The following is a 24,001-nucleotide window of genomic DNA, read 5'->3' as shown; positions in this document are numbered from 1 at the left end:
CTTGGCTCAATGCAACGTCCACCTCCCGGGCTCAGATGATCCTCCCACCTCAGCCTTCCAAGTAGCTGGGACCACGCCTGGCTATTTTTTTTTATTTTTAGTACAGTAGAGACGGGGTTTCTCCATGTTGCCCAACCTGGCAGTGGCCAGCACTTACTTCATATGTTTTGTTTATTTTGACAGTAGCCATCCTAATGGGATATGAAGTGGTATCTCACTGTGGTTTTATTTGCATTTCCCTAGTTATATTATTCTCTAGTTGTACTGTCCGTTCTTGTGTTACTGTAAAGAAATACCTGAGACTGGGTAATTTATAAAGAAAAGTGGTGCTCATGGTTTCGCAGGCTGTACAGGAAGCATGGCAGCATCTGCTTCTCGTGAGGTCTCAAGGAGCTAAGGCAAAGTGGAGCAGACATCTTAAATGACAGAAGTAGGACCAAGAGAGAGGAGGGAAGTATTACCCCCTTTTTTTTTTTGAGACGGAGTTTCGCTCTTGTTACCCAGGCTGGAGTGCAATGGCGCGATCTCGGCTCACCGCAACCTCTGCCTCCTGGGTTCAAGCAATTCTCCTGCCTCAGCCTCCCGAGTAGCTGGGACTACAGGCGCGTGCCACCATGCTTGGCTAATTTTTTATATATGTTTAGTAGAGACGGGGTTTCACATTGTTGACCAGGATGGTCTCGATCTCTTGACCTTGTGATCCACCCGCCTCGGCCTCCCAAAGTGCTGGGATTATAGGCGTGAGCCACTGCACCTGGCGGTGCTACCCACTTTTAAACAACCAGGTCTCATGAGAACCCACTCACTGCTGAGACACAGTACAAAGAGAAAAATCTATTACATGATCCAGTCACCTCCTCCCAGGCCCTATCTCCAGCCTTGGGAATTACTTTTCAACATGAGTTTTGGGTGGGGACAGAGATCTAAACTACATCACTAGTGGTTAGTGATGTTGAGCATCTTTTCATGTGCTTATTGGCTGTTTGTATATTTATTAGGACAAAAGTCTATTAAAGTCCTTTGCCCATTTAAAAATTGGATTTTTGTGGTTGAGTTGCAGGTGTTCTTTTTTATATATTCTGGATATTAATTCCTTTTCCCATAAATGATTTACAAATATTTTCTTCTTTGGATTGCCTTTTTTCTCTGTTTGTAATGTCCTTTGATGCATAAAAGTTTTAATTTTGAAGTCCAGTTTATCTGTTTTTTGTTGCCTGTGCTTTTGATGTCACATCCAAGAAATTATTGCCAAGTCTGAACTCAGTGTATGTTTAATGATTTTTTTTTTTTTTTTTTTTTTTTTTGAGACGGAGTTTCGCTCTTTGTTACCCAGGCTGGAGTGCAATGGCGCGATCTCGGCTCACCGCAACCTCCGCCTCCTGGGTTCAGGCAATTCTCCTGCCTCAGCCTCCTGAGTAGCTGGGATTACAGGCACGCACCACCATGCCCAGCTAATTTTTTGTATTTTTAGTAGAGACAGGGTTTCACCATGTTGACCAGGATGGTCTCGATCTCTTGACCTCGTGATCCACTCGCCTCGGCCTCCCAAAGTGCTGGGATTACAGGCGTGAGCCACCGCGCCCAGCCCTGTTTAATGATTTTTACCCCAAATGGTTATTCTTTTTGAAGCTTAAGCTGTCCCATTATTGATCGTTAATGGAACTTATTTTTCGGGTTGATTCTAAGTGCTTTTGACATGAGTAGTCTTGTGTGAGTTCCTTGCTTTCTGGCTTGACAAGAAGTCTAGGGCTTATCAGAAAAATTTCTGATACCGGATCCAGAATCGACCATAAGTAGTTCTGATTCTTTTGGTGGGAAATGGTATTGGGGCATTACTTTCAACTAGGATGTGAATTCCTTGTAGGTTTTGTTTTTAGTAGAACCAGGAAATACTTTTTGGAAAGAAAAAGATGAATCATGATTTCAGACTGATTTACTTCCAATTCAAATAAAGGATTAAGGGATTTTTATATCTTTGATTTTATATTTGTCTTTTCCCATTTGTTGACAGTAGCACCAGAGAGGTCCAGTCAAAACACAATTTTATTGATTGACTGATTGATGGAGGCCATCTCACTCTGTCACCCAGGCTGGAGTGTAGTGGTGCCGTATTGGCTTACTGCAGCCTCCACCACCTGGGCTCAAGTGATCCTCCCACTTCAACCTCATTAGTAGTTGGGACTTCAGGCATGCACCACCATGTCTGGATAATTTTGTTTATTTCTTTTTTTTTTTTTTTTTGAGACGGAGTTTCGCTCTTGATACCCAGGCTGGAGCGCAATGGCGCGATCTCGGCTCACCGCAATCTCCGCTTCCTGGGTTCAGGCAATTCTCCTGCCTCAGCCTCCTGAGTAGCTGGGATTACAGGCACGCGCCACCATGCCCAGCTAATTTTTTGTATTAGTAGAGACGGGGTTTCACCATGTTGACCAGGATGGTCTCGATCTCTTGACCTCGTGATCCACCCGCCTCGGCCTCCCAAAGTGCTGGGATTACAGGCTTGAGCCACCGCGCCCGGCCAATTTTGTTTATTTCTTATAGAGATGGGATCTCGCTGTGTTTCCCAGGCTGGTCTTGAACTCTTGAGGAATCCTCCCACCTCGGCCTCCCAAAGTGCTGGGATTACAGGCATGAACCACTATACCTGGCCAAAACACAGTTTTAAACTTGAAATAATTCTCTGTGTGACTGTGCCACTAATTTGGTAAATAATACAGATTCATTTGTCTTTCGTTTAATTTTTAGGGATATTTTCTTTTTTATATTTACTTTTTGCTTATATAAAATATTTATACGGTTCTTTTTTTTTTATTATTATTTTTTATTTTTTATTGAGACGGAGTTTCGCTCTTGTTACCCAGGCTGGAGTGCAATGGCGCGATCTCGGCTCACCGCAACCTCCGCCTCCTGGGTTCAGGCAATTCTGCCTCAGCCTTCTGAGTAGCTGGGATTACAGGCACGCGCCACCATGCCCAGCTAATTTTTTGTATCTTTAGTAGAGACGGTTTCACCATGTTAACCAGGATGGTCTCGATCTCTTGACCTCGTGATCCACCCGCCTCAGCCTCCCAAAGTGCTGGGATTACAGGCTTGAGCCACCACGCCCGGCCCTTAATTTTTTTTTTAAAGACGGGGTTTCTCCATGTTGGTCAGACTGGTCTTGAACTCCTGACCTCAGGTGATCTGCCCGCCTCGGCCTTCTAAACTGCTGGGATTACAGGCGTGAGCCACAGCGCCCAGCCAAAATGTTTACGTAGTTCTAAAGATAAAACCATAAGCAAGACAGATTGAAAGAAGTCTGACTCTCCTCCTTGTCTTTGTTCTTCTCTATACTTTGTGGGTAAACATTTTTGTTGGTTTTTGGTTTATTCTCCCATGGCTTATTTTAAAAGCTATAAGCATGTGTGTCTGTGTGTTTTTGTATCTCCTATACCTTACTTCATTGCCATTTTAGTTCTTCCATTGTTTTTATCTTGGCAATCATATTTCTTATTTCCAAGAATTCATTGTTGATTTTGACTTCCTTTATGATCTATTTGCTTTTGTTTTAAGGATGCACTATCTTTCAACTCTGAGGATACCAGTCAGAATTTCTTTTCAGGTGTTTTTCTAGGACCTAAAGTATGCGTTTCTTTTGAAGTCTGATCAGCTTTTCATCTTAGTTGTCCTTTTTTGTTATTTTGGTTTTCCTTCGTTGTCTGGTGATCCTTATCAATGAAGAACTGGGTTGTTTATGTAGGTAATTTGCAAGAGTTCCCTCTGTTTTCCCAATAGTCCTCTTGCCTTAGTGAGAGTTGGCTGATTCAGTGACCAGGAATGGGAAATACAGATCAAATCAGGTTGATTAGCCACTTTCCCACTCCATATTTCTATACCTGCTGACTCAAAGCTGGGCATTTATCCAGCCCCTCCAGGAAAAAGGATTCTGCCTCTCTGTCATCCTTTGGCCCTGCATATTCTAGAAAGTGGCCAGCTTTGCTCTGGTCTGTCTTGTAATATAGTTTCCTCTGCTTTCTCTCCATCTTCTAGAAAATGGCCTGCATTTAAATAGACTGTGGCCCTTAGACCTTTTTTATTACTGTTTTGCTGCAATTCCCTTGTGAATGTCTTTATTGTTAGGTCATTGGGATTTGGGGAGGATGGGGAGGTAAGTTCACGTGCCTGTTTATTTAGCCTGTCATTTTGAAATGAAGCTCCATTATGTCATCCCACTTCTAACAGCAGGATTGGTTGCCACCCTGTTTTCTCTAGTGGCTTAAGGACTAAAATGAATCTAAAATTATTCTCTGTATTCACAAATCATGGCTATCAATTTTTAGTCAGATGGGAAAACTTAATTAATTCAGGGATTACTTTCTCTTTGTAGCTGCTTAGTCCATGTAAGCCCAAGTTAGTTATCACTGAAGTGTGTGATGCTTCCTGTCCTGGGATTGGTAGATTTCTATTTGATTCAGGGATTGGGTAACTTTTCAAGACCTTTCTTGTCAGTAACTTTTTTCCAGACAAGCAGAAATAACAAGGCCTGCTTATTTTTTCTTGCTTTGCAGGAATGATAATAACATCATCATCAAACATAATACCTGACAGACATCATTCCTTTTTTTTTTTTTTTTTTTTGAGATGGAGTCTTGCACTGCTGCCCAGGCTGTAGTGCAGTGGCGTGATCTTGGCTCACTGCAATCTCTGCCTCCTGGGTTCAAGCAATTCTCCTGCCTCAGCCTTCCAAGTAGCTGGGACTACAGGCATGCGCCGCCACGTCCAGCTAATTTTTTTGTATTTTTAGTAGAGATGGGGTTTCACCATGTTGACCAGGATGGTCTCCATCTCCTGACCTTGTGATCTGCCTGCCTCAGTTTCCCAAAGTGCTGGGATTACAGGCACAAGCCACTGCACCCGGCCGACAGACATCATTCTAAGTGCTTTATGTGCATAAACCCATTTAACTCAATCTCAGTGGTTACTATTATCCTGATTTTACAGACGATGAAACTGAGGCAGAGAGAGGTTAAGGAACTTGCTAAAGGTCAAGCTGATCCTGGCAGAGCCAGGATCTCACTCAGTTAGTCAGGCATCCAAGGCCATTCTCTTCTTCACTCATTACTCTGTCTTTCTTTCTTTCTTTTTTATTTATTTATTCATTTATTTTTTGAGACTGAGTCTCACTCTGTCGTCTAAGCTGGAGTGCAGTGGCACAATCGTGGCTTACTGCAACCTCCACCTCGAGAGTTTAAATGATTCTCCTGCCTCAGCCTCCAGAGGTAGTTGGGATTACAGGTGTGTGCTACCACACCCAGCTAATTTTTTTTTGTATTTTTAGTAGGGATGGGGTTTCACCATGTTGGTCAGGCTGGTCTCAGACTCCCGACCTTATGATCTGCCCGCCTCGGCCTCCCAGAGTGCTGGGATTACAGACATGAGCTACTGCGCCTGGCTAATGTTTGTATTTTTACTAGAGATGGAGTTTCATGTTGGCCAGAATGGTCTCTATCTCTTGACCTTGTGATCCACCCGCCTCAACCTCCCAAAGTGCTGGGATTACAGGCATGAGCCACCGTGCCCCACCAGTACTCTGTCTTTCTAAAGGGAAGTGCTTCAAGAGATTTTCTCAGGATAACTGACCACTTTTCATGTCTTGTTAATTATAGGTATAAGAAGAAAATCCTCTTATAATGAGTCTTTATCTAGTTTCCTTTTTTTTTCTTCTTTTTTAAGACCGAGTCTCACTCAGTCACCCAGGCAGGAGTGCAGTGGCGCAGTCTCAGCTCACTGCAACCTCCACCTCCCGGGTTCAAGTGATTCTCGTGCCTCAGCCTCCCAAGCAGCTGGAATTACTGGCGTGTGCTACCATGCTGGGCTAATTTTTGTATTTTTAGTAGAGACAGGGTTTCACCATGTTGCCCAGGCTGGTCTCGAACTCCTGGCCTCAAGAGATCTGCCCATCTTGGCCTCTCAAGATGTTGGCGTTACAGACATGAAGCACCACATCTGGACTTCATCTAGTTTCAAGCATGTTCTTTATTGCCTGAAATAGAAATCGCTGATTACTTTAATTGCAGAAATGAATATTTTAAATGATATAATTATGGCTGAATTCAGTTTTAATTTATTGAGAACCTTTGCAAATTATTATGATGTTGAAAAGATGTTACTTAAAATGTTCTTTTCTGCTGTGTATTTGATAATTTTAAGTAACATTAAAACTTAGAAATACATGACAAATCTCACAAGTCTTGGCTACACTAACTTCTGAGGTCTTTCACAATGCGCATTTATTTCCATGCAGCATGAATAGTGGATTCATAAATGGTGAATGTTTTCCCAGTGAAAATTCTTTTTAAGAAAATATGGAAAAGAAATGTCCTTAAATGGATTGAACATATTTTAGCCTGTCAGGCAGATAAATACGGGGCTGGGGAAGCATGTGAAAACCATTTAGACAGCATTAGGAAGAATTTTATTAAAATAATAATAATTAGCTGGGCATGGTGGCATGTGCCTGTAGTCCCAGCTACTGAGGAGGCTGCAGTAAGAGGATCGCCGGAGCCTGGGAGGTTTCATCTGGGCAGAACCATACAACACACAGCTGGGCTGTGTGGATAACTGTGGCAGACTGTAGTGCTTGCCCAGTATTCTGTATGTTCCCCTACATTTCTCAACGTCTCTTGTAGTGGAATTGGTACCATGCAACCACTTCTGGCCAGAGGGCTTTGAAGGGAGGTGATGTGTGTCACTTTCAGTAGGAAGTAGTAAAGAGTGGGTATAAGTTTTGACTTTCTTTTTCTGTGCTGGGCAAGCATGGGAGACATGAGTTCTAGTGGTGTCCCTTTAAGCCGAAGAAGGGCTGCCAGACCCACATTGAATTTTTGTGAACAAGAAGTAACTCTGGGCCAACATGGTGAAACCCAGTCTCTACTAAAAATACAAAAATAGGCTGGGTGCGGTGGCTCACGCCTGTAATCCCAGCACTTTGGGAGGCTGAGGCGGGTGGATCACGAGGTCAGGAGATTGAGACCACCCTGGCCAACATGGTGAAACCCCATCTTTATTTATTTTTATTTATTATTATTCTTTTTTTGAGACGGGGTTTCGCTCTTGTTACCTAGGCTGGAGTGCAATGGCGCGATCTCGGCTCATGGCAACCTCTGCCTCCTGGGTTCAAGCGATTCTCCTGCCTCAGCCTCCCGAGTAGCTGGGACTACAGGTGTGCGCCACCATGCCCAGCTAATTTTTGTATTTTTAGTAGAGACGGGGTTTCACCACGTTGACCAGGATGGTCTCGATCTCTTGACCTGGTGATCCACCCGCCTCGGCCTCCCAAAGTGCTGGGATTATAGGCGTGAGCCACCGTGCCCGGCCCGAAATCCCGTCTTTTAGGAAAAAAAAAAAAATGTATATATATGTATATATATATACACACACAAAAATTAACTGGGCATGGTGGCACGCACCTGTAGTCCCAGCTACTCAGGAGGCTGAGGCAGGAGAATTACTTGAACTCGGGAGGCAGAGGTTGCAGTGAGCTGAGATTGTGCCACTGCGCTCCAGCCAGCGAGACTCTGTCTCAAAAAAAGGAAAAAAAAAAAAAGATGATTACATCATGAAGGCTCTTGTTCTCCTGAATAGATTAATGGCATCATCACAGGAGTCGTTTATTGTGAGAGTGAATCTGTTACAGAAGTTCCACCCTCTGTTGCTCTTTTACATTTTCCTTACATTTTTTTAGATGTGGTTTCTTTTAGTTCTTTGAATGTAAAGTAGCTGACTTAAAGTCTTTGTCTGGTAAGTCCATTGTCTGGGTTTCCCTTAGGAAGAGTTTCTGTTTTTTCCTTTCATATGAGCTGTATTTTCTTGTTTCTTTGTGTGTCTTCCAATTTCTTGTTGAAAACTGGACATTTTTATTTTATTATTATTATTATTATTACTGCTACTTTAGACAGAATCTTGCTCTGTCACCCAGGCTGGAGTGCAGTGGCATGATCCAAGCAATTCTCCTGCCTAAGCTACTTGAGTAGCTGGGACTATGGTGTGTGCCATCACGCCTGGTTAATTTTTTTTTGTATTCTTAATAGACACAGGGTTTCACCATGTTGGCTAGGCTGGTCTTGAACTCCTGACCTCAGGTGATTTGCCTGCTTCGGCCTCCCAAAAGGAGCCACTGTGGCTGGCCAACTGGACATTTTAAATGATATAACATGGCAACTCTGAAAATCAGATCCTTCTCCCTCTCCAGATGAGCTCTAAGTCAGGTAAAATACAGAGATCTTTGCAAATGGGGTCTTTTAGGGAACCACCAGACAGTTCAATAAAAAGGTATCATTTCTGGGAATGGTACTTTGAAGGAGCTGTAGCCCAGGTCTGCTTCCTCTGGTAACTGCCAGTCTTCTAGTCTTCAGTGTGGATGCATGCAGCTGCTAGTTTTCAAGGCTGTTATGGAGCTGGAGAGCTGAAAATGGGACTCAGTCAACTTAAAATGCTACAAAACTCACTGTTCTTATCAGGATTCAGCTATTTGTCTTCAATAAATTATCCCCAGTTTGCTGAAAGCCTATTTCAAGTTCTGAAAAAGTTGATTCTGATTATTTCGCCAATTTCTCATTGTTTTTATGGAGTAGAGAATTTTGGTAGGGGGAAGTCCTTATTCTGCATTTTTGATGATATAATTTCCCTCTCCTTTCTTTTCAGGCTTTTATTTTCATAAATCTTGTGTCTGCTGGTGTTTTGTTTTGTTTTGTTTGAGACAGGGTCTCTCTTGCTTTATCACCCAGGCTATAGTGCATTGGCATAATCATGGCTCACTGCTGCTTCGAACTCCTGGTCTCAAGAGATACTGTTTCCTCAGCCTCCCAAGTAGTGGAGACTATAGGTGCACACCACTGTGGCCAGCTAATTTTTAAAAATTTTTTGTAGAGACGAGGTCTTGCTCTGCTGTTCAGACTAGTCTCAAATTCCTGGCTGCAAGTGATCCTTCTGTCTCAGCCCTTCAAAGTGCTAGGATTACAGACATGAGCCACTATACCAGTCTAATTTTTGTATATGATGTGAGGTAAGGGGTCCAGATTCATTCTTTCGCGTGTGGATATATAGTTGTCCCATCGACATTTATTGAAGAGACTGTTCTTTCCCCATTGGACATTGGATGTTTTTGGCATCCTGGTCTAAAATCAGTTGACCATAGATATATGGGTTTATCTGGACTTCTAATTCTATTCCATTGATTTATACATCTTTCCTTATGCCAATATTTCACTGCTTTGGTTACTATAGCTTTATAGTAGATTTTGAAATCAAGAAATATCTTTTACAACATTTTTTCTTTCAGTGTTTGTTTTGGTCATCCTGGATCCCTCACATTTTTCTTTTTTTTTTCTTTTTCTTTTTTTCTTTTTTTTTTTCTTTCCCCTGCAGTATGTGCCAAGAGCAGATCCGTCATGTTTTTATATGAATTTTAGGACTTAGTTTTATCTTTTTTTTATTTTTAGAGACAGGGTCTTGCAATGTTGCCCAGGCTGCTCTTGAACTCCTGGGCTCAGGTGATGCTCTCACCTTGGCCACGTAAGTAGCTAGGACTGCAGGCATGTACTACCTCTCCTGGCTTCCAAATGAATTTTGGGATTAGCTTGCCTATTTCTATATAAAAAGTAGTTTAAATTTTGAGGCCAGCTCAGTGGCTCACGCCTGTAATCCCAGCACTCTGGGAGGCCAAGGTGGGTAGATCACTTGAGGCCAGGAGTGTGAGACCAACCTGGCCAATGTGGTGAAACTCTGTCTCTACTAAAAAAACAAAACTGAGCGTTGTGGTGTATGCCTGTAATCCCAGCTACTTGGGAGGCTGAGGTGGGAGAGTCACTTGAATCCCAGAGGTGAAGGTTGCAGTGAGCTGAAATTGTGCCACTGCACTCCAGCCTGGGCGACAGAGCACAACTGTCTCAAATAAATAAATAAATAAATAAATAGGCCGGGCGCGGTGGCTCAAGCCTGTAGTCCCAGCACTTTGCGAGGCCGAGGCGGGTGGATCACGAGGTCAAGAGATCGAGACCATCCTATCCTGGTCAACATGGTGAAACCCCGTCTCTACTGAAAATACAAAAAATTAGCTGGGCATGGTGGTGCATGCCTGTAATCCCAGCTACTCAGGAGGCTGAGGCAGGAGAATTGCCTGAACCCAGGAGGCGGAGGTTGCGGTGAGCTGAGATCGTGCCATTGCACTCCAGCCTGGGTAACAAAAGTGAAACTCCGTCTCAAAAAAATAAATAAATAAATAAATAAATAAATAAATAAATAAAAATAAAAGAAAATTGATAGAGATTGTGTTGAATCTGTATATGAATTTGGTGAAATAATATAATTGTAAGCATTGTAAGTTTCGTTTAGAGAAAGTTTGGAAGTATGTAAAATGAAAAAGGGTTTAATGATTGTGGTTTTTTAAATTAGGTAAGCATATAGGTCTCACTTGGCCTCCTAGATCTGTCAAAGTAATGGGGGCAGGCTCTCCTAGATCCAGAGGCAACCGCAGTAGAGGAACTAGGAAGCTGGTGCATCACTGAACAGAGAGTGCTTCTCAGGGCTGCACATGATACTCGCTATGGCCAACTCAGGTGAAGGTTTTCCTTCAGAGGCCACAGAGTCTCCATGGGAACAGCCTGCCGCCCTTCATCATTCCTGTAGAGTGGTTCTGTTGTACATCTGAATCTACATTGTGGAGCACTCGGGTGGGGATAGATATGATTGCCTTATTTGTCATGAAAAAGGAACATTTGGAAATAATTTTTTTAAAAGTAACCATTTGATATTTGTTTCCTGAAAAGTTTATGAGATTTTTTTAAAGAGCTGAAATTATGTTGAACATAGAGCCATAAATGGTGGTCATTTTATTGACTTTATGTAAATGTTTGTATCCACAGTGTTCTTCTCATCTCTTGCCTTTGTAAGCTGCCTAATTTCTATGTTGCTGACACAATCATAGAAATACAAAGGAATATCGTAGTTGGCCATAAGTGATGAAGTATGAGTTACATTTAATTATATATTCAAAAAAGGAAAATGGAAAGAAAGAAAACCTGGTTATCAATAAGTAGACCAAACTGTATACCACCATTACATAGGTTGAAGTTGAAGATTGGGTCAAGCATGGTGGCTCATGCCTGTAATCTCAGCATTTTGGGCTGAGATGGGAGGATCACTTGCTCAGGAGTTTGAGACCAGCCTGGGCAACATGGCGAAACCTCGTCTTTACCAAAAAATATAAAAATTAATTAAGCGTAGTGATATGTCTGTAGCCCCAGCTACTCTGGAGACTGAGGCAGAAGGATTGTCTGGATCCAGGCATTCGAGGCTGCAGCGAGTCAAGGTCATGCCACTGCATTCCAGCCTGGGTAAGAGAGGGAGACTCTGTCTCTCAAAAAAAAAAAAAAGTTGGCCAGGCGCAGTGGCTCACGCCTGCAATCCCAGCACTTTGGGAGGCGGATCACCTGAGGTCAGGAGTTCAAGACCAGCCTGGCCAGCATGGCAAAACCCCATCTTTACTAAAAATACAAAAATTGGCCGGGCATGGTGGGTGCTTGTAATGCCAGCTACTCAGGAGGCTGAGGCAGGAGAATCGCTGGAACCTGGGAGGTGGAGGTTGTGGTGAGCCGAGACCATGCCACTGCACTCCAGCCTAGGTGACAGAGCAAGACTCCATCTCAAAAAGATAAATAAAATAAATATGTAGTAAATGTGATTTTCAGTGAAATGTATTTAAATGTTTGTACTATTAGACTTGCTCCTCTAAGGTTATAATATGATTTCTTAATCATTTGTAGCCCACCTGTGTGGATAATAGCTTCATGGGCGTTATTGTCTGGAATTACTCATTGTCCTATAGCTTTCCTCACTTTATCTTATTTTCCTCCCCCTGACAGGAAATGACTTAGAAGCCTTACAAATACATCTGTGCATTTTTGCTTCAGACTTTACTACTGAGGGCCAGCCCAGTCTGGAAGCACCTCTTCTTAATATTACAAGGAAACAGCTACCTCAGCAAACAAAAGGAACGGAGGAGGAGACTTATAATAACACATGCCATTTAAAAAAAAAAACAACTTGTTTTCAGAAAACAGGAAATTTGGAGATTTTTAGCATTGCATACAAGCAGCTTTACAGGGAAATGGATTTGACGGGCAGGCTCTGTCAAAATTCTGCAAAAGTTTGATCTTCCTTCTTAAGGACTTTGTGTGAATTAATTCTGTACTGCTTTTTAAATTGCTGTTGATCAGCTTCTGGGTTTTTGGGTTCTAACTTTTTTGGGCATATTGAAGACATGCTGTATTACATTATATTACATTTTTAAAAGTTAAGTTATTTTTCTGCCATTGTAAATAGAAGTATCAAAATATTCTTGCAAAGAAGTAAACATTTTTCTCAGCAAGCGTATTCTTTTATTAATAGAGTAGAATGCTAAATAGTTCTTATCCAGCATTTTGGACATCTTTTATTTTTTGTCAGAGATCCTGCCTACACTGAAAATATTAATTATATAAACGTGTTGTCCTTCCCACCTCTGTGTTGGATCACATGGTCACCTGCCTCATGGAAATGCCTTTTTTAAAACTTCGATTTGCAGAACTCCACTATTTTTATACCTAGCTACAGTTTTGAGAAAAAAGAATCAGAACCCTGACCCGCTCACGGTTGCTGGGACATTTCCCCCTCCCGCATGTATTGCTGCAGTGCCCAGGACAGTAAAATGGACTACAAGCGGCGCTTCCTGCTTGGCGGGTCCAAGCAGAAGGTGCAGCAGCACCAGCAGTACCCGATGCCTGAGCTGGGCCGAGCACTGAGTGCTCCCCTGGCATCCACGGCCACCACTGCCCCCCTGGGCAGTCTGACCGCTGCAGGCAGCTGCCACCATGCCATGCCCCACTCCACTCCCATCGCTGACATCCAGCAGGGCATCTCCAAGTATCTGGATGCCCTGAACGTCTTCTGCCGTGCCAGTACTTTCCTCACAGATCTCTTCAGCACTGTGTTCAGAAACTCTCACTACTCAAAGGCAGCCACGCAGCTCAAAGATGTGCAGGAGCACGTCATGGAAGCAGCCAGTCGGCTCACCTCGGCCATAAAGCCCGAGATTGCCAAGATGCTGATGGAACTTAGTGCTGGGGCTGCAAATTTTACAGATCAAAAGGAATTCAGTCTCCAGGACATTGAGGTAGAGTATCTTTTGTGTCATACTTGTGTAGGAAAATGTATTACAAAGGTAAGTGAGGATATTGTCTTAAGTTTTTTCCGAATCACTGTAATAGTAGCCTTTGTGAAAAATGTGTGCATGCCAGGTTCTGAATTGCTTTCATTTCAAATTAAGTAGGTTAAGGATGGGTGTGGTGGCTGTAACCCTAGAACTTTAAGAGGTCAAGGGAGGAGGATCGCTTGAGCTCAGGAGTTTGAGACCAGCTTGGGCAACTTAGTGAGACCTTGTCTTTACAAAAAAATAAAAAAAATAATTAGCTGGGGGTGGTGCACACCTGTAGTCCTGGCTACTCCAGAAGCCCAGAGCTGAGGTGGGAGGATCGCTTGAACCCAGAAGTTTGAGGCTCCATTGAGCCATGAGCCATGATTGTACCATTGTACTCCAGCCTGGATGACAGAGTGAAGTCATGTCTCAAAAAAATAAAAATAAAAAAGAAGAAGAAGAAAAACTTTTAAACAAATCAGCTTATATTTTATGTTTTTGTCTTTCAAATTTTCAAGTCAGAATCTAATTTTCAAATACCATACTGGTAAAAGTTATTAGTGAGTACTGAGAATTCTAAATATGATTATGAGCTTTATTTGCGGATTTTTATTATATTGAATCATTGGTTTGTAGAGAGTCCTACACATATTTATAGAATAAATTATTTTTCCAATTCTAAATTCATTTGCTAATATTCAGATGTATTTCAGTCTTAGTAAATTTCTTGGGGTCTTTGATAGTTAAAATGAAATATTCTTTCAGGGCTCTAGATTACAATGTAAGATTAGAATACAAGTTTCATTCAAAATAATGACCTTTTTTGTTGTCTTCATATAGGAAATGATTTGTTAAACTTTGATTTATTATATTTATTCGATAGATTTAAAAAATTACTGGCCAGGCAAGGTGGCTCATGCCTATAATCCCAGCACTTTGGGAGGCTGAGACAGGTGTATCACCTGAAGTCAGGAGTTCCAGACCAGCCTGGCCAACATGATGAAACGCCATCTCTAGTAAAAATACAAAAAACTAGCTGGGTGTGGTGGTGGGTACCTGTAATCCCAGCTGCATGGGAGGCTGAGGCAGGAGAATTGCTTAAACCCAGGAGGCGAAGGGTGCAGTGAGCCGAGATCATGCCGTTGCACTCCAGCCTGGGCAATAAGATTGAAACTATGTCTTGGAAAAAAAAATTACTTTTAGCTGCTCAGGGAGTTAATCCTCCTACGTCCAGATGAAGTTCCTGGATATGAGGTCCTAAGAAGGAGAATGTTCCTTTCCCCATCATGGGGTTAAAATCAACAGTCTTTTGAGTCAGATCTGATGATTGAGGTGGCTGACTAACTAACACTGCTTTGGGTTAACCAAAAAAGAACTCAACTTTTAAGTAATACAACTAATTTTTATCATGTTTAAAAGTGATTTTGAAGGGATTTCCAAGAAGAACTTAAGAGTTATTTCTTAAAATACACAGCATCATTGGTATAAATCAGGGCTTATCAAACTTTTTCTATAAAGGGCAGACAGAAATTTTAGACTTCATGGACCACATGTGGTCTTTCTCACATGTTCTTTTATTTTTGTTTTTGGTTTTTATTGAGATGGACTTTCATTCTTGTAGCCCAGGCTGGAGTGCAGTGGCGCGATCTTGGCTCACTGTAACCTCCGCCTCCTGGGTTTAAGCAGTTCTCCTGACTCAGCCTCCCAAGTAGCTGAGATTACAGGCGCCCACCCCATGCCTGGTTAAATTTTCTATTTTTAGTAGAGATGGAGTTTCACCATGTTGGTCAGGCTGGTCTTGAACTCCTGACCTCATGTGATCCACCTGCTTCAGCCTCCCAAAGTGCTGGGATTACAGGTGTGAGTCACTGCGCCCGGCCTTGTTTTTATTTTTATTTTTTTACAACCTTTTAAAAATGTAAAAGTCAGCTTTACTTTGTGGACCCACCTATTCCACGGAGGGGGTTTGGCCCGTGGGTTCTAGTTTGCTGCACCTGGTGGTATAAATGTATAATCACTTCTTTAGGTCAGAGTCATTCTACTTTGGATCTATTTTTGTAATTTTTTTGTTTGTTTCTTAGACAGAGTCTTGCTCTGTTGCCCAAACTGGAGTACAGTGGGGTGATGTCAACTCACTGCAACCTCTGCCTCCTAGTTTCAAGCAATTCTCATGTCTCAGCCTCCCAAATAGCTGGGTCACAGGCGTGTGCCAGCATACCCAGTGAATTTTTGTATTTTTAGTAAAGACAGGGTTTCGCCATGTTGGCCAGGTTGGTCTTGAACTCATGGCCTCAAGTGATCCACCCGCCTCAGCATTCCAAAGTGCTGGGATCACAGGCGTGGGCCACTGTGCCCAACAATCTTTGTAATTTCTTTCTTTCTTTTTTTTTTTTTGAGATGGAATCTCACTCTGTTGCCCAGGCTGGAATGCAGTGGCACGATATCGGCTCACTGCAACCTCTGCCTCCCAGGTTCAAGCGATTCTCCTGCCTTAGCCTCCCTAGTAGCTGGGACTATAGGCACATGCCACCACACCTGGCTAATTTTTGTTTTGTATTTTTAGTAGAGGTGGAGTTTCATCATGTTGACCAGGCTTGTCTCAAACTCCTGACCTCAAGCGATCCGCCTGCCTCAGCCTCTCAAAATGCTGAAATTACAGGTGTGAGCCACCATGCCCAGCTATCTTTATAATATCTAATTGTTTCTGTGATCACATTTTATACCCAGGGAACCTATCATTTTAAAGTATTTATAAAATACTTTATAAATAGAAGGTTTGTCATAGTTTATTTTTAAAATTGGACACATAAAAAGCATGCCTGTACTTCTCAAAAGAAATGTAAGCAGTGAAACTTCTTTCCTTTCCCATCTTGTTCCTTTCCCCAGAAGTGACCATTGGTAACTGGTTGTTGTTTGCTATTCTGGACTACTGTCTCTACATGCATGGATATGTATAACTTTGACTTTTGATTGTTTTACACACAAAGAACCACGTTGTTCAGCCACCAGTGTACCTGCTTGAAAGAGATATGGCAACACAGAAGTTAAGAACACTTTGCCCTCTCCTAGAAAGTGTTGAACAATCTTAGATTCCCACTATTAACAGCTATCACCCCATGATGACATAGTGCTCTTAGCTTTATTCAGGACTTCAGAGAAGAGTAGTTTGAAAGATAAGGCCAAAGGCTTTTATTTTAACCTGAGCGTTCCAGAGTTCTTCTTCAGGCCATGCTTGCAGTTATTGGAAGAAACAGAGCTTGGCCTTCAGGGCTCTTTGCTTTCCAACTCTGGAGGGCAAGTGTGCCTGTTGCCCAGGGCAAGCAAGACAGTTAGAGAAGATAACCACCCATGAGCAGTAAGGGCTTGGTAAGCTAATGGGGCACAGCAGTACCTGCTTTGTTTCTTCTGCTTCCTGAGACCAGCATGGACTACTGAAGCTGAGAACAGGAAATACTTGTAGTTTGGAATTTTGACTTGGCTTTCCACATTGAAATGCTGATTAGATAGTTGGAATACTACCATGTTTTTTTGTATATAATGGGCTCAACAGGCTTTCCAAGACGAGTCTGGAAACTAAGTACTGTTGGTGGGTTTTCCAGTTTATGCATCTATTCTAAGTTTCAAACAGCTGACTTACAAGTGAATTTCTAAATGTGATTGTGAAGCGTAGGCCCGCAGACTTCATGTTTCATTTTTTCCCCAGAGCAGTATTTGTTGTTTCTGGAATTTATGTACTGCCAGGGGATTTAACCATAGGCCAATAAGGGTCTCTCTCTGAATGTTCAACTCAGATGAAATGGTGAGGCATTTGGATTTTTTCCTTTTGGTTTTTATAAGCAAGACCCTGAGAGGCGCTTTGACATTCATCCCTGGGGAAAGAGGTCTGTGGCTTAACATTGCTAGGCAAGGCCTCTACTCAGGAGCTCAGGCCAGGACAGTGAGTGAGCAAAGTGCTAGATTCAAGAGTATTCAAATACTTGACCATTTAAGAGCTAGGACCAAGGACGATCTTGTCCCCTTGCCATGTGGCCAGTGCATGTGTGCAGTGTCCCCAGGTGATTCTGATTTACAGCCAGGTTTGAGTTGGGCTTATTGATTGATTGATGGATACTGATGCTTGTGTCCAGGAATGGTGGTTGCTGTGTGCTCTGCCACCCTGCCTTGGAACTGGCAGGGCATATGTGAGTCCTGTTCAGTCTATACTCATCAGTGACTTTGCCACTTAACCCGAGTGGTTCACCCTCACAGTCTTGCTGTTAGAGGAATAAGTTGTGACTATGGGGTTTCACTAGCTGACTAGTGCCTGCAGCACTGGTACATTAGCCTAGGAAATGAGTTACAGGGCAGAGTCAGAAGACCTGGGTTTGGAAGGTGACATCTATCACTTAAATAAAATCACTTGTTCAGTGGGAGTGTATGTAAATAAAAGAATCAAAGTGACTTGTGATTCATGCATTCATCCACAGATATTTATTGCATGCCTTGTTTCTGCCTGGTGCTACTCCAGCATATCAATTACGGCAGTGAATGGGACAGAAATCTCTCCCTTCATGTAGCTAGAAGAAGGTTTCAATCTTAGAGAAGGTAGTTAGAAAAGGCACCACTGAGAAGGTGCCATACTAGTAAAGGCCTGAAAGGGATGAGGGAGCAAGCCTGTTGGCCAAGAAAAGAGGATTCCAGGCAGAGGGAGCGCCTAGCACAGAGTCCCAGAGGCAGGAGCCAGCCCAGAGTGTTGAAAGAGCAGCAAGGAAGCAACCTGCTGTGGCTGAAACAGAGTGAATGGAAGGGAGAGAAGTAGGAGTGAGGTCAGAAGGGTAAAGAAGGGCTACTCTGGTGTTTGTTCTGAGTAGCCAGCTAGGAGGCAGGGTGAGGTACACCTCTGAAGGGCAGGGGAAGGGAGCAGGCTAAGCCCTACCATTCTTGTGTAATGAGCAGCGATGCCACTTCTTCCCTTGCCTCCTTCATACTGGGCAGCTCCAGGGCTCTGGTTTTATGTTGAGTCCTCCGTGTTGAGAGGGCTTGGTCCTCTGTGTAGGCAGTCCAGGAACCCAGGGCAGCCACAGGGCTTCCAGGAGGTATATGTCTCTAAGGAGACTATATTTTATAAATTCCAGCATTTTTACTGACTTTTCAAGTATTTACCATCTTGTGAATGAGCAGGCAGACTAAATACACACACACACACACACACACACACACGAGATTAGGACTTGCTATATAGCCCAGGCTAGCCTCGAATTCCGGGGCTCCGGCAGTCTTCTAGCCTCACCTTCCTGCGTAACTGAGAATACAAGTGCATGTCACTGTGCCTGGCTCTCAAATCTTTACACAGTTGCATCTTGGCATTCACTTTGACACAATGACAGATTTTTTTTGTATACTATGTAATTACTTGTGAATATGTTTAAAATGATTTATTTGTGAGTGCTGACTGGCTCTTAATTAAGGACCTTAATTCAGGTATATTAACATTTATTTTGGATAGATATGTGCCAAAAATACTGTAGAGTAACAATAATGGAAAATATTAGAAGCTGGTTTCAAAAATATGATTTGCATTAACCTTAATGGAATTAAATGTGCATTCTATTCCCTTTTTTTTTTTCTTTTTTGCCCTAAAGGTAAAAGTCAGGGTTACTTGTTTTGACTGGTAGAGCTTCCGTAACAGATTATGGAGTAAATATTTCCTAATGGTGTGTGCCAGAGGAAAGTTCATATTGCTGCTGCTAATCAGAAACTGAAGTTCACCTTATAAAAGCTTGTATCAATCCAATTTTAAACTGTTTTTAATTTCAGGTCAGTCTTTTTGACTTACTTTTTTGCTGAGGTGAATCTGCTATTACCTAAATTGTCTTCAGACTTTAGCCTATAGAGGAAGTTATACCTAATTAAGCAGCTGCAATTTGGGTGATTCTGTAAACTTACATTGTGGTCAACAAACGATTTACCGTCTGCCTAGCTTATTCTACATGGGTGGAAGCCACCAGGGCCAACAGGCATCTGTCGCTGTGGAGGGACTGGACCCTTTGACTTTGATTTGTCAAGACAAGCGTGTGCAACCAACTCATCATTCTGACAATTGCTAATTAAAAGGAGAAAAGGAAGTAAGCAAATTTCCTGCTTTTCCAGTAGAGACTGTTTCTCATGGTAACCAAATAGCCCTAATGAATGAGGGAAAAATCTCCACTTTGCAGATCATGATGTGACTCAATCAGCAGCCAACAGTGGAAAATGAAACCATTTGTGGGAAGGTTGCTGAGGAACCACATTTGGGAGGATCAGGCCTTCCCCACCCAAATCCCATTGATCAGCCTTAGCATCATGGAAATGGAGACAGGTAATCATGTCTCCTGGTGTGCTGCAGTAAGAACCACACATTTCTAATATTAGTAATACTAATAAGTATTAAGTAATATTCTACTTCTCCTTCTCAAAAAAACCCCTGAAATAATCTAATCAAGCTTTTAAAATGAATCCAGTCTACAAGAAATATGGGGTGTACTGATGTAAGTTATGCAACACCATGAGAAAGCAACCAGACAAATTCAGAATGTGGCATATTCTGTAATAAGTTGACCTGATTTGTTCAACAAGTCAGTAGCATTAAAAATACATATACAGAATGTAGTATTCTAGATTAAAAGAGATTTAAGCCATATAACAACCAAATAAAATTACCTTTTGGGGGTTGAGATTCAAGACAAATGTAAAAAGATAATTTTTAAAAGATAATTTGGGAAGCTTGAACACATACTGAGTGTTGGTCAATAGGGATTTGCTTTAAGGAAAAAAAAGATAGGGGCCGGGAGTGGTGCCTCACGCCTGTAATCCAAGCACTTTGGAGGCCAAGGCAGGCGGATCACCTGAGGTCGGGGGTTCAAGACCAGCCTGACCAACATGGTGAAACCCCGTCTTTAAAAAAAAAAAGAAAAAAAAAGATGGGGAAGAATGATGGAAAATGCATGGCAAAATGTTAATGGAATTGAAACTTAAATTTTTTGTAAACAGGATCTTGCTGTGTTGCCCAGGCTTGTCTCAAACTCCTGAGCTCAAGTGATCCTCCCACCTCAGCCCCCCAAAACACTGAGATTATGGGCATGAGCCACCGTGCCCGGCCATAGGATTGAAGCTTTTTGATGGGTACGTGGGGGCTTGTTATGATCTGCTTTTGTGTATGTTTGGACTTTTTCCAAGTTTGCAAAAAGTGAGAGAAAAATTCAGGAATGTATGAAAGGAGTAATGTATCAGAGTACCCAATAAATAAATACACGCCGGGCGCGGTGGCTCACACTTATAATCCCAGCACTTTGGGAGGCCGAGGCGGGTGGATCACGAGGTCAAGAGATCGAGACTATCCTGGTCAACAAGGTGAAACCCTGTCTCTACTAAAAAATGCAAAAATTAGCTGGGCATGGTGGCGCACGCCTGTAGTCCCAGCTACTCGGGAGGCTGAGGCAGGAGAATTGCTTGAACCCAGGAGGTAGAGGTTGCGGTGAGCCGAGATCGCGCCGTTGCACTCCAGCCTGGGTAACAAGAGCGAAACTCCATCTCAAAAGAAAAAAAAATAATAATAACTACACTTTATGGAGGGGTTTGCACATGTGAAGTGGTCTTCTAACAGAAAGGGAAGCATTATTGAGTAGTTAGATACCCAAGGTGTAGGGATGAAGAGAAAAGCAGGTGCTCTTCAGAAAAATGAGAATAAAAATGAATCAAAGGAGAAAATGGGAACATAGAAAAGACCTTCTCTGAAGGTGGGAGGCCAGCAGCAGATAGAAGTCAAGGAAAGAATGAAATGTTGCTAATTTTGGGGACTAGTGATTGAATGGCAATGTTGCTATCTTTTTGAAGAGTCAGATTTAAAATTTTGAGTTACTGAAAAGGCTTGAATGAATGGGCATTCATTCCGGTTCGGTGGGCAGATTAAAAGGAAACAGGAGAGTTCATGGAATATAATTTCAGATAGAATTGGCTTTCCTCAATTAATTTTTTGGTTCTTGTCAGTTTGGGAGACCTCCTAGGATTGGATAATGGCCTGTTCTGGCAGCTTCCCTCCTCTTTACCAACAAGGAACCTGAGCACCCCTAAAACAGCATTTGTCTGAAGTCCTTCTGAGGCCAGCCCATGCAGGGGTTATGTGTCTTGTGTGTCTGCTGCTTCCCTGCTACCTTGGGCTGGTGCAGTCTAGTGCCGAGGGGCTTGGTGGCAGAGCCCACCCCCTGTGAGAACAGGCTGTCTGCCCCTCTGCTAATGGTAAAATGTCCAGAGCCAGGAAATCAGAAACAGCCTGATGTGGAGGCACCCCTGAGTGGCCTTGCTCGCACTAGGGCCCCTCCTGAGTAGGCCCAGTCATCTGGCCTGACTTCCTCTTCTCCCAGCTGAGCCACCCACCCTCCTTGATAAATACACATGAGCTAGCTGCAAGCATTGCAAAGATGGCGAGGACAAGAAAAGCACTCCGGGACTGGTAGGCCAGACAAATAAATAAATAGACAGTGGTGCTAGGTGTGATGAGTGCTGTGATGCAGTTGAAAAATAGCCTCAAGTCTGTTGATTCGGCAGAACTTTCAGCTGCTCTCCCGACCCTAGCCAGCTCACCGTGCCAGGGCCAGTCCTCATACCTACATAACTGGGAGCACATCTGAGCGGGGGCAGGGCAGAGACCTCAGTAGGCCCTGGGGAGAGTGAGGAGATACTGGTAGCTGCCTCCCAATATCCAATCTCTTTTTTCTTTTTTCCTTTCTTCTTTTATTTTCTTCCTTTCTTTTTTCCCAAGACAGGGTTTTACTTGTTACCCAGGGTAGAGTGCAGTTGGCACAATCACAGTTTACTGCAGCCTAAACTCCTAGGCTCAAGTGATCCTCCTGTCTCAGCCTCTCAACTATCTGGTATTTTTATGGTAACAAATTTTTAATATATTTTATTTTGGAAAGCAAACTATAAAACAATATACAATCTACTTTTTGCAAAAAAGAAAGTCTATAGGTACAAATATGGGCTGTTTAGGAATCATACAATCAGTGGTTGTATGGGCGGATCATTTGAGCTAAGGAGTTCAAGACCAGCCTGGTCAACATAGTGAAACCCCTTCTCTACAAAAAATACAAAAATTAGCCTGATGTGGTGGTGCAAGCCTGTAGTCTAGCTACTTGGGAGGCTGAGGTAGGAGAATCGCTTTAACCTGGGAGACGGAGGTTGCATTGAGCCACTGCACTCCACCCTGGGAGAAAGAGAGACAGCTATTTAGGAATATTTGGAACTATTTGTTTATTTGTATAGCTAATCTTTTCCCCCCTGATTTAATGATGATGGGTATGTATTACTGATACAAAAGGTTTTGTGCACCACAGTGCTTTGCCCATGAAATAGGAGCTCAAACTGCCTGTGTTGTTATTTTCACCAGCAGTGAAGCAGCATGACCAGGGGCAGAATTTACCCTTGTCTGAATTATTAGCATTTGGTGTTGGTTCCGCCACCCTTGGGCATGAGCTTTCTTTCTCTCCCTCGTTTGTTCTCCTAAACATAGCATGGCAGCTTTTCTGTGCTCTAGGTTATTGCTGACTGCAAGGAGACTTTGTTCTTTCGTTAGTTTTTAGATATTACTTTCAGTAAGCCTATTTCTTAAATTTTTCTGCTGTAGCATAATCTTCATAAGTAACTTGCGGTAGTCCAGGCATGATCTACTGCATTCTCTGTCTCTGGAGACACATTTAGATCTTTGTGTCACATTCTGGTCTGTAGCTCATTATGTAATGACTCGAATTATCATAAGAACAAAAGAGGCTGGACACTGTGGTTCATGCCTGTAATTCCAGCACTTTGAGAGGCTGAGGTGGGCGGATCACAAGGTAAGGAGTTCGAGACCAACCTGGCCAATATGGTGAAACCCTGTCACTACTAAAAGTATAAAAATTAGCCGGGCATGATGGCAGGCACTTGTAGTCTCAGGTGAGGCAGGAGAATTGCTTGAACCTGGCAGGCGGAGGTTGCTGTGAGCTGAGATGGCACCATTGCACTCTAGCCTGGGTGACAGAAAAAAAAAAAAAAAAAGAACAAAAGAGACCTCATTAAGGTTGAGAACGCTAGGAACCTAATGTAACATTTAAGGTATGAATGAGTATTGAAGAGAAAGAAATGATTGAATTCTTTGGAATTTTTAATACAAGCAGCCATCTTAGACGAACTTCATTTCACTCACACTGGACTTTTAAACTGATCAGAAATAAATGAATGTATGAGAGTTTTACTTGTTCCTCGCTCTATAGGGATATGTATGAAAAAGAGGAACTTGAGTTCCTGAAGTTGAGCAAAACAGTGAACTTAGTGAGAAATTATTTGTATTGATGTGAAAATCACATGTTTTGGGAAATGGGGTGGACTTGGACACTCCATAATTCCAACCACATGCAGGTATTATAGGCTGAATCAGGCCTGAGCCTAGAAGAGGAATCACTACAGCTAAATTTTGAAATATTCCAGGAAAGCAGAGTTGACATGTAGGCTGATCTTCAACAACTACAGTTGTATTGAAAGGGTGGTCTTTTGGTGCTCCAAATAGGAAGGCCTTTAATTAAAATCTGTTTTACAATCTAAATAAAATACAAATATCATCAAAAAGAAAAGGTATTCTAGTTCTATACATGAACACAACGTCCTTAGCAGCAGATGTGATATGTGTGTACAAGGGAATAGGAAGGTAAAGATGCACCCTTCTCCACCATCAAGGGTTGCTAGAAAAGAGGCTCTCAGTAGACCCCAGTAGCTGTCTGTAATCAATAGTTCCTTCTCTGA

At 42.5% G+C, this 24,001-nt stretch overlaps 1 protein-coding gene across 5 annotated transcripts in view; it reads left to right on the top strand.

Moving 5' to 3' along the window:
- GARRE1 (granule associated Rac and RHOG effector 1) overlaps nucleotides 1-24,001 on the top strand; it is an 86,587-nt gene that overhangs the window by 24,805 nt on the left and 37,781 nt on the right. For all 5 annotated transcript variants that reach the window (XM_021676565.2, XM_021676566.2, XM_021676564.2 and 2 more), the window contains exon 2: nucleotides 11,901-13,189. In XM_021676565.2, coding sequence (XP_021532240.1) covers nucleotides 12,695-13,189 — 495 coding nt within the window. In that variant the 5' untranslated portion in view covers nucleotides 11,901-12,694. The remainder of the gene's footprint in view (nucleotides 1-11,900; nucleotides 13,190-24,001) is intronic.

Source organism: Aotus nancymaae, unplaced genomic scaffold (genome assembly GCF_030222135.1).
Source record: "Aotus nancymaae isolate 86718 unplaced genomic scaffold, 86718_ANA_hifiasm-v0.15.2.pri h1tg000028l, whole genome shotgun sequence".
Classification (NCBI taxonomy): Eukaryota; Metazoa; Chordata; class Mammalia; order Primates; family Aotidae; genus Aotus; species Aotus nancymaae.
The sequence above is the reverse complement of the archived record's forward strand: the minus strand, read 5'-3'. Positions and strand labels throughout refer to the sequence as shown.